General features: G+C 50.6%; 1 protein-coding gene across 1 annotated transcript; it reads left to right on the top strand.

Annotated features, from left to right (window-relative positions):
- Positions 1–6: 6 nt before the first annotated feature.
- CHST14 (carbohydrate sulfotransferase 14) lies at positions 7–1,992 on the top strand. Its single transcript, XM_005426479.3, has one exon. It carries the CDS (start codon positions 11–13, stop codon positions 980–982), a length of 972 nt encoding a protein of 323 aa, XP_005426536.3. The 5' UTR covers positions 7–10; the 3' UTR covers positions 983–1,992.
- The last annotated feature ends 9,042 nt before the right edge of the window (positions 1,993–11,034 follow it).

Genomic DNA, 11,034 nt, shown 5'->3' with positions numbered 1-11,034 from the left:
CCTGCCCTCCATGCTGATGTTCGGCGTCATCCTGGCCTCCAGCGGGCTCCTCCTCATGATCGAGCGCGGCATCCTCGCTCAGGTCGGGCCGCCGCCGCTGCACCCGCCCGCGGGGCCGTCGCGGCGGGACGGGCGGGACTCGACGGCGGAGCTGGAGCTGGAGGTGCTGCGGGACACGCGGAACCGCACGATCCGCGCCCTGTGCGGGCAGCGCTCCATGCCCCGCAGCATCTGGGAGCTGCCGCCCGGGCAGCGCCGCACGGTGCTCCGGCACCTCCTGGTCAGCGACAAGTACCGCTTCCTCTACTGCTACGTGCCCAAGGTGGCCTGCTCCAACTGGAAGCGCGTCCTGAAGGTGCTGGACGGGGCTCTGGAGAGCGTGGACGTGAAGGGCAAGATGGACCACATGAGGGACCTGGTGTTCCTGGGCGACATGAAGCCGGAGGAGATCAGCTACCGCCTGAAGCACTACTACAAGTTCATCTTCGTGCGGAACCCGATGGAGAGGCTGCTCTCGGCCTACCGCAACAAATTCGGGGAGATCAAGGAGTACCAGCAAAAGTACGGCGTGGAGATCGTCCGGCGCTACCGGAAGAACGGGGGGAACTCGGCCGGCGACGACGTGTCCTTCTCCGAGTTCCTGCAGTACCTGCTGGACGAGGACGTGGAGCGCATGAACGAGCACTGGATGCCCATTTACAACCTGTGCCAGCCCTGCGCTGTCAAGTACGACTTCATCGGCTCCTACGAGCGGCTGCACGCCGACGCCAACCACGTGCTGGAGCACATCCAGTCGCCCTCCTTCGTCCGCTTCCCGGAGCGCCAGGCCTGGTACAAGCCCGTCACGGCCGAGACGCTGCACTACTACCTGTGCAACACCCCGCGCCGCCTGATCAGAGAGCTCCTTCCCAAATACATCCTGGACTTCTCCCTCTTCGCCTACCCCCTGCCCAACATCACCAGCGAGTTCTGCAGGCAGTGAGCGGTTCCTGTCGAGAGACGGTGGGAGTTCTGCCTTGGCTACAAGGATTTGCTTGCACGGCCTTTGGTGCTGTGTGAAGCACGCTCCTCTATGCATTATTTCCTAATTTTATACTTTGCAAGCACTGTTTGTATGAAATACTCTCTACTGCCTTCACTACTTAGGATCCTTTTTGTACCTCTCTGACTTTCCCGAGTACATATGCCACTGGCTTGAGCGCAGTAGCTTTTGTATCTCTATTTTGCTCTAAATCCTTTTTTTATGCCACAACGTGGAGAATTCCTGTAAGGAATCTGAGAAATTTATATATTTTAAGTATTTTTGTCCCTTTTTTGGGTTTTGTACTGAACGTTGGTTGAATTGAGATCATAACGTGTCACTTGATGCACTAAAAATTAGTGTTGTTAAACCAGTTCTGGGTGGGGTTTGGGTATAAGTAGGAAAAAAAGGTAAACCAGGCCCCATTTATCCTTTATTTTTTCATTGTAGATGGTACTGAAATGAGGCTGGTCATTTTTTCTGTGTCAGTAGCACCTCTGGTTTGTATTTTTATTATTATTATTATTTACCATTGACATATAATTGGGGTTAGGATAATACCCCTTTTTTGGGTGATTTTGGGAGTACAACTATTTACCCAACATCACGCATCAGATGCAATATCAAGCCATCCCATTCTGCTCTTGTCTCTGAATTGAGGCAATACAGACTTTGATCTCAAAGCCCATCCTGGTCCTTAGGATGGAAAACAAATCCCATGGGCCACTTGCCAGCTTTCAGCCTCGTGGGTCCCTGCATGGAAACCACTGTGTAAAAACCCTTTCTCCAGCCATGTTTGGAAAAAAATGGCAATTTGTGGATTGATTTTTCCTCCTTTAATAGCTGTGCACACCCTTTTTGTAGCTTTTCTATTTAATTATGGCTCTGAAATCATAGAAATTTGGGAGATAAGGCAGGATGTTGTTCCTGGGAGGCTGTCCTCGTTTCTAATAAAGTTTTTATATGAATTAGCCTGTTAGTGCTTTTCCTTGGGATTGTTTGTGTCCTTGGGGAGGCCTCTGCACCTCATGCTGAGCCACAACACAAAGGTGGGATGAATTGGTTGTTCCTGTCGTGATTAATTAATGTTTTAATTGCCAGAGCAGCACCAACACATGGAGAAGGGACACATTGAAGGTGAAGGCATAACAGGACACAGGGAAATGGGATGAAAAGCAGCAAAATGGGCTCCTAATTGCTGTGGAGGTAGTACAAAGTGATTTTGGAGCTGGCAACATCCTGGGATTCCTCTCTTAATTTTCTTTCCCCATTTTTAAGGTGCTTTCTCCAGGATTTTAACATTGTCTGAAAGAAGGGCATGGAGCGGTGTCCAAGCCCACTGTTGGGGTAAGTGGCCAAGGGCAGTTTGGGCTGAGGGATTTTTACCTTTGCTGAGGGGGCCGTGGCTGAGTATGAGGGCAATTGCTGGAATGTTCGTGGATTTGAGCTCCTGGCCATGTCCTGAATCTGTGGGCACTGATCCCAGGCCAAAAATGGGTCAAAAATTGGCTTTTCTCTCTTTGTGCCCACTCTGAAATCAGCAGCATTCCTGTCTGTCCCCAGGTGCCTGGTGCTGGAAGAACTGGAGATCTGTCCTCCAGCCAAAGGCGCCAGATCTGGCTGGGAATCGGATTTTGGGTTGTAAAACAGATGCTGCTGAGGGGGGGTGGGCTGAGCTGTAATTAAACCTGACCTCCAGGTCTCCCTAACTAGGAATAAGTTGGTGAGACTTTGCTATCTTTGCTTCTGGGAACATTTCCCGCTTGTTTGGTAATTTGGTTTTTAATTAAATGTTTATTTCTCAGTAGTTTTAAAGGTTTATGCTACTTGTTTATTTATCTGCTGCAGCTTCTGTTCTCTATATTAAATTTCTGTCTCTTGTCCCCTTAATCTAATTTACTGTGCACAGGATTTTGCTTTTCTCAGACTCTCTCTCTCCTTTTCTGAGCATCAATGATCACCCTTTTCTCTTGAAATAGAGCAATCAGGCTCCCACCTCCTTGTACCTTCCCATGAAGAGGATTTTAATTCAGGTAGAACCTGGTAGCTTGGAAAGAAGTTTGTCTGCAGGTCAGCAAAAATGAGAAATCTATCAGGTTTCCATTGTTTGGGCTTCTTTTTATCTGTGACCAATGGTACAATTATCCGTGGCAGCTTTGTACAAGTAAAGTGAAAAAAAAGTCAGCTCCCTCTGCAGCTGTATCATTTCTTTCCTTTGTCAGGTGTTTCTCCAGGGTGGAATAAATCAGGAGGAGATTCCAGAGCTGACAGCAGGCACTGGAGGTGAGAGGTGCTGAGCAGGATTCAGCACCCCTGGAGCACTGGGAAAGGGGTGACGGCTGCAGGAGCAGGGAGGAAAACATGAAGTTATGAACTGGTTTGGATCTGCTCCAGGCTGGCAGCTCCTTTTCCCACCTTTCCATCCCTACGCATGCAGTTATCCCGCAGGATCAAAAGGGAATCTTTCCTCTTTTGAATTCTATTTTGTTAATCCTCAATTCTGCACTGAATGCCCCAAGTTTCCCTGGTTTTGGCATCGGGGTTTCTCCCTGCTTTTTCTTCACTTGCTTATTCCAATTTTGTGCTGATAAATCTCATCCCTGACCCCGCTGCTCTCATGTTTTCCCTGTAGAACCCTGTCCAGGGATGTGGAGACAGCCCAACAGTTTCATTCCACCTCATGACACAGAAGCCTTCTGATTGCCTCTGAAGTACCACAGTGTTACTGTATTTTGTCATTAGTCACTTCTTCTCCTGCTCAGTTTTTGGAATTTGGAGCTGGTTTGGTGTTCCCCTGTGCACCAGGGAGCGAGACAGGCTAGGAACCTTTGCTGTTCCAAAAATCTCACTTCGCGTGTTATCTTCTTTACTAATTCCAACATTACACCTGCAAAGCCTCGTTCCACCCTTTCCAAACCCCAAGCTGTTAGCTTTTGGCAGTGTGACTCTGGGAAGGGGTTTGGAATATGTTCCCTTTGGTCCCCATGCTCAGCTCAGGGTCTATGTCGGTTTTTCCTTTTTCCTGTGGATCTTGTGTGGATTTTGCAGGAATAATCGACTTCCTGGCCAGGCACTGGGGCTGAAATAAACGCATTAAGGCTGCCAGTCACCAAGCTGGCTGGTAGCCATGACCCCGGATCTAGCGGGAATAAAGCTTTGGGAATGGCGGCGGGAGCGAGCGGTGCCAGGGACGGCTGCCCTGACGCCTGCAGGCAGCATCACACCAGCCTGGCTTCTGCTCCTCTTGGCTCCCAGCCTCCCTCCTGATGGACGAGGGTCACCACGGGCTGTGGACCTTGCTTGGAGCACGAACATCCTTGGGATGTTCATTCCCTCGCAGGCAGGGATTTGAAAGAGCCAAAGAAAGCGTCGCCAATGGATCTATTGTGTGTCGAGATATTTCGGTATTCATAGAATCCCGGAATGGTTTGGGTTGGAAGAGACCTTAAAGATCGTCAAGTTCCAGCTCCCTTCCATGAGTGGGTTTGAGAGGGTGTCAGGCACATCCCTGGATGAGGCTGTTTGTAAAGCAAGGAAATGAGGAAGGCTGGGATGAAAAGCGCCGTGCCCAAGCGCTGCCCCCGCCCTGCACCCCTCGGCTTTTATCGCAGCTATTTTGCATGTGAATGAGAACTTTCCCACTTCCTTCTGGGGCTTGAATTGGCGAACGGGGAGTTGTTAAAAAATCTCCAGTCTTCAGCCCCGACAAAGGATGGTTGCCATGGAAATAATGGAAGTTGCATCGTGAGCAAAATATGTCCAGGCCCGGCGCCAGCGGGAGGGAGGAAGGAACACCTTGTCGGTCAGGAACCTTCTGCCAGGGCCCATGTGCCTCCACGTGGTGTTCCTTGTCCTTGGCAGTTTGTGCTTTGGGTTAAAAGGGGAGAAATCACAAGTGTCGTGACTGGATGGGAAGGGCTTGTAGAACTTCACCTGCTCTTTCCACAGTGCTGGTGCCACCAAATTCAGCAGAGCTGCCCCACATTCAGGATCCCAAAGGAAGCAAAGCTGGAACACCATCTCAGGTAACAGGCAGGATTCTCCTGTCTCAGCTATATCCAACCTCTTCTTCGTGTCCAGGAATCTTCCAGGTGTGTTTTCCACTTGCCTATACAGACAGACAAGGTGGCTTCCTTTTCTTCTGGGGAAAAACACCTTTGGATTTTAAACTCTCCAAAAGCTTTTTCTTTGCAGACCCACAGTTATAACCTGCATTTTCTGTTGCTTTCAGCAAATCTTAATGTGATTTTGAGCCAAGAAGCTTGAGGAATTTGCTTTATACCTCTCCAAAGTGCTAATGGGAGCCTCAGAATCCTTGCTGAGCTATGAGAGGGACTAAGATAAATCTCCATCAGGGTTTATCCATGAGCTGCAGAGCTCTTTGGTGAGGCCCAGAATCAGTGAGGGAGCTGCACCTTTCAGTGGCTCTGGTAAGTGGTATTTTGCTGCTGGGAGCTTGGAATGGGGAACAACAGGGCACTCTGGGGCCTAAGCACGTCCTTCTGCTCTCCTGAAAGCACTGGGGGCTTGGGAAGAAGCTCAAAGCCACCAGCAAAATCCTGTTTATTGCTGTTGGGGAGCTTCAGGTGAGGAGGAAAACAGGGATGTGGGAGCCAGCAGCAACACACAGGTGCCTGAGGAAACCCCTGTTGAAGCTGCCACTGTTTGAAGGAATTATGAGGTGCTAGAGTGAGGAGTAAAGGACAAAGAGCGTGGCTGGGTGTAGGCTCAGATCTCTGCCACCAGCAGAGCAGAATTCAGAAGGTTCAGGCTCATTTCTAACCTGGCAAAGGGCCAAGCAAGGGGAAGCAGCAAAGGCTTGAGATTTAAAATGTGAAAACATAGTAAAAGCATATAAATATCTGGATCCCCATGCTACTATTTCTTCTGACACCTCAATCCCACCTCCTGGTCATTGGCAAGTCCAAGTGGATGTTAAGTTTCTGAGAGCCCAGCGAGGCTGACCTTTGGGGAGAATCCCAGAATGATTTTGGTGGGAACAGACCTTAAAAATCCTCCAGTCCCACCTCCTGCCACGAGCAGGGATACCTTCCACTACACCAGGTTGCTCCAAGCCCCATCCCGAATGAAGGTGTTCTGTGGGAGGCTTTTGGGGGCTGGGGCTTTGAAGGAAGCAGCAGCTGGGATGAGGAGCTGGGGACACTTGGGGTGGCCGTGGAGCCATCTGGTTTGTGGCAGAGCCCTGGCAGCAGGGCAGGGCTGGGGGATCTGTCCTGCTGAGTGCTCACAAAGAGCCCCCTGGAGCCAGGACTGCAGGACGGCAGCAAATTCCAGGCGCTGACAGGAGGATGCTGCAGAGACCCGGAGTCCGAGGGACCGCGGCCGCCCCGGGCACTCGGCTCCGCGCCGGAGCCTCCCCTGGAGCAGGAATCCACCCTCCGCTCGCTGGCTTCACACAATTCCGGATAAAACATCGCTTTCACCGAGTCTTGCAATAGCAGGGGCGAGCCCTGCAGCGTTGCAGCGGATCTTTGAAGACTGTGAGTGGTAAGTGTCCTCCGGGGGGGCTGGGGCAGCTGCCTTGGTGGGGACACGGTGCCACGGCCCCATCCCGGGCTGTCACATCCCTCCCTTCCCTGCTCCAGCCTGGGATGCTCCTGCACACCCCATCCCTGCCACCCCTCTGATCTCGCAGGGCTCAGATCCGCCTGTTTGCTCAGTGTTTAACGCAACCCCAGCCCTGCCCGTGGCTCCCGATTCCAAACCTGCCCCGTTGGAGCATTGTCTGTCTGGGGGGGGCTCTGCCAGCTGCTCCTCCCATCCACAGGCAGCCCCGGAGGGCTGGGCAGAATTCCCGGTCCCACGGGGACTGCTGGCAGGAAGCAATCTGGCAGACAACATGTTTAGAGGAGACTGATGTCTCGCAGCCACCGAACCGTTTAATTGCCAATAAACACAGCCCACATGTAAATAATTATGGAGACCCAGGAACTGTGTCGTCTTCCGTGGAAGGAGGGAGCTGTCAGCCTGGAAACACCCCATGGCAAAGGGAGAAATTAAGATTTCTTGTTAATGCAGGAGGGATGAGCATCAGTAAACCTGCCTGGGTATTTCCAGGTGTTGCTTCGGGCTCAGGGTGGCCCAGGAGGTGATGGTTCCTGATGAACTGAGAAGGACCAGGCTGTGCCTTGGGGTGAGTTTGAGGGTAAATCTTGAATATTCATCCATTTTTCTTCACCAGGCTCTTGTTGCAACCCAGTGGGATTATTGCAATATCTCTTTTTTTGCCACATTTTTGGGATAAAGAGCTGTGAGGATCCTAGTTCAGAACTTCGGAGTTTTATCAACATCTTGCACATTCTCAGCAATGCAGACTTCCCCTTCAGAGCCCTGGTAAAATCTGCAGGGACCCTTTGTTTTCCTGCCAGGACATCCCATCCCATCCCAGCCCCTGCCTCGTGCAAGGACACTTTCCACTAGACCAGGTTGCTCCAAGCCCTGTCCAACCTGGCCTTGGACACTGCCAGGGATGGAGCAGCCACAGCTCTGGGTGATCTGTGCTAGGGCCTCAGCCCCCTCACAGGGAAGAATTTCTTCCCAATCTCCCATGCTGCCCTCTGGCAGTGGGAAGCCAATCCCCCTTGTCACTCCAGGCTCATGTCCAAAATCCCTCTGCAGATCTCTGGCAGCCCCTTTAGGCTCAGGAAAGGGCTCCAAGGTTTCCCTGGAGCCTTAGGCATCCCCACCACCATCTTTCACCCCCTGAGGCTGCCCTGGTTCCATTCCTGGAGCAGGAGGGTGTCACCACGCTGAGCCCCACACTGTCACCGCCAGAGGAGCCGCCGATCCAGTAATTTAGCTTTTCCCAGGGGGTTGATGGTTCCTATGGCAACCAAGAGCCGCTCGGCTGCGCTTCCCTGCGTGGCAATCAGCGCTCACCTCATCTGTGGAATTAGCGCGTGGCCCCGGCCCCATCCCGCTCATCACAGCCGGGACGTGGCTGGAGACACCCCTGTGTGTGGGATCTGCCTGCAGCATCACTCCCAGCTCTCTGCTGCCAGGGCTGGGGGATAACTCCATCCATCCCTGCTCCAGGAAATGTCTGTGTCTCCTTCATTGCTCCCAAAATTGGATGTTAACCTGCAGTAAAAATGAAGCTTTGAGTGGGAGGGTTTTGGGGTGTCTCCCAGGCCTGCTCTCTCTTTGGCATCCTGGAGAGTCCCAGGCAGTGCCACCAAGCCAGGGATGTGTCTGTAGGTTTTTGGGGACTGGCACAAAGCACCCCATCCCTCATCATCACCTTGGGGAGCAATGGAGAACCAAGTCTGGTAAATGCCAGGTTTGTCCCCAAGCTGGGGCACGGTGACCGTGGTGTGTGACTAAGGAGATTCTTGGCAACTGCAGCGGGAGCGGGATGATGGATAAAACAGATGAATGAGGAGTAAACTGGGGTTTAGGAAATCTTGGTTAATTTGCTGCAGCGAGAGCTCGCTACGCTCACAGAAATTAAAGCGTGAGCGCTCGCAGCGACAGAGGAGGAGGAGGAGGTGGAGGAGGCACCGGGGGAATACGGCATGAGTTGGAAGTGGGTACATCCATAAATCACCTGTGGTGCTTTCAATAATTCAACAATGCTGGGAGATGCAGCAGTTCACAGAGAGGTGATGTCCATGAGAAGGTGCTCGGTGTGCCTGACCCAGTGGGATCCAGCCCCCAGGTGTGCAAGGCCAGGTTGGATGGGGCTTGGAGCAACCTGGGCTGCTGGAAGGTGTCCCTGCCCACAGCAGGGGGTGGGACTGGGTGGGATTTAAGGTCCTTTCCATCCCAAACCAGGACCCATTGTGGGTCGTTACTGTGAGCCTGAGCTGTATCAACTGTGCTTTTAGCCAAAAGAAGTGAAAATAAGCCTGATTTGCTCATGTTCGTGTCACAAACCTGCCTCTTTAACCAGAGCCAAGAGCTGGGAAGAGAATTGGCCACAGTTTGTACAGCCCATGGAATCTCCTCAGAGAAATGCAAAAGATATTTTGCAAGCCCTGTCAAGAAAATGAGAAGTGGTGGCTTGAGTCAGAATGCTATTCACAATAAACCAGGAAATAATGATAACAACAATAATAACAATTATAACAATAATAATAACAATAACAACAATAGCAACAGTAATAATAATAATAATAAATAATGAACCAGCAATTTCTAAGCTTTTTCCAGATCCACAAATAAAATTTGCGCCATGATCCTGGCTCAGGGGAAGAGCTTCTCTGTTCTGGATTTTTGTCATGACTGGTGACATCCAGACAGAACAAACACAGCGAGAGGGGGACTAAAAGTCAGTGGAAAATTACCAGGCTAATTTTGTTTGCTATGCCTGATTTGGAGACAGAGGAGGAAATTTCTAGGAGTACACATGAAAACAGTGTTGATCTTTTGTGTGCATTAGAGCTGATCCTCATCTCAATTCATTCTGCAGCAGGACAAAGGGCCTCATCATCCGCAGCCATGGGAGAAACTTGGATGGGGACCAAATAATGGGAATAATACCTTGCTTGTAGGTAAGCTCTTTCAAATAATCATCTCTTGAGTGCTTTTGAGAGAACATCACTGGAATAAATTATATTATCTGCCCCTTAAAGCTGTAAACACCTGAAAAGGCTGACCAGTGTTTTCCCTTCCTGGGCTGTGTCCTGGCTGGGAGAGCTACAGGCACCAAATCCTGGTAGAGAAGAGAGTCACAAAATGGAATTGTTTTGGTTGGAAAAAGACTTTTAAGATCATACAGTCCAACTGTTACCAACCATATTCCAACCAACAAGAGAGTTTGTGAGGAAGAGGCAGCCTCAGGGAGAATATTGTGCAAAGCTCTTAATAATTGAGGATGATTTAACAAAAATATCCCCTTTATACCCCCTTGTTCCTGGGAGAAAAGCTTTGAGCAGCTTCCTGAGGAAAGCTCTGCAGAATCAGCCTTCAAACATGTTTTTCTCTCTCATTTATGTGATTAATTTACTTTCATTAAGAAAACCAACCATGTTCTCCTTTATTATACCCAGTTTCTGTGAATCACAGACTGCAGCTCCAGGATTTCTGTGTTTATTCTCAGAAGTCACTCGGCTTTTAGCTCACTCTCCCGAAATAGTGTTTTCCCTTTTCCTGCAGGTAATTTGGGTAATCAGCAAAACATCTAAACAGGAGGACCTGAGGGTGGGGGTTTTCTTTCCTAGTACTCAATAACTGCAAATTCTAGTCTAGTCTGCAAACATGGAAGAGGAAACCTCATCCTCTTTGTGGATCAGTTCTCTGGAATGGATGTATGGATTTTAAATGGTCCTGCAGATAAATATAGTGATGAGAATGAGTGGGTGGTGGAGTTGAAAGGAAAAAAAAGGCTAAGAAGAGTAATTTAGAGAAACTTAGGGCTTTTAATTAAGAGTGAAGTAATAGAGATTGCGATGGGATGAAATGAAGAGAGAAGGAATCAACACCAGCAGTGACAGGACAAGGGGAAATGGCTTCAGTCAGACAGAGGGCAGGGTTAAATGGGATACTGGGAAGAAATCCTTGGCTCCAAGGATGGTGAGGCCCTGGTACAGGTTGCCCAGAGAGGCTGTGACTGCTCCATCCCTGGAAGTGTCCAAGGCCAGTCTGTATGGGGCTTGGAGCAACCTGGTCCAGCACTAATCCCAGCCTTACCCCCAGGGCTCTGCCACTGCCCAGGACTGGGACACAGCACATCCAAGCTGGCATCTTCCTGGGATGTGGCTGAGCTGCAGTCAAGGGTTTCTGGGTTTTGTGGGATTCACATCAACACACACACACACAGCCCAAGCTCTTGAAGCCTTTATTACAGGAAGGACAGACAGGGACCTTCTGCCTTGCTTGGCTCCTCTGGGATGAGCAGCCCAGGCCCAGGGGAGCTGCAGGAAGCTGAGGAGGGAGCTGCTCTGTGGGAACACGACAGAGGTCACTGGCACTACCTTGGATGGGTGTTTGTCTCTACTGGTCACCCCACAGAAGATCATGAGCCCTTCTAGGACCACCATGAGGGCCTCAGC

Source organism: Geospiza fortis, unplaced genomic scaffold (genome assembly GCF_000277835.1).
Source record: "Geospiza fortis unplaced genomic scaffold, GeoFor_1.0 scaffold450, whole genome shotgun sequence".
In the NCBI taxonomy this organism is placed as follows: domain Eukaryota; kingdom Metazoa; phylum Chordata; class Aves; order Passeriformes; family Thraupidae; genus Geospiza; species Geospiza fortis.
Note: the sequence above shows the minus strand (reverse complement) of the source record. Positions and strands in the feature narration are given on the sequence as shown.

Bases quoted from the DNA above. Each gene is read 5' to 3' on its own strand.
- CHST14 (XM_005426479.3), top strand. From the start codon at position 11: ATGCTGATGTTCGGCGTCATCCTGGCCTCCAGCGGGCTCCTCCTCATG.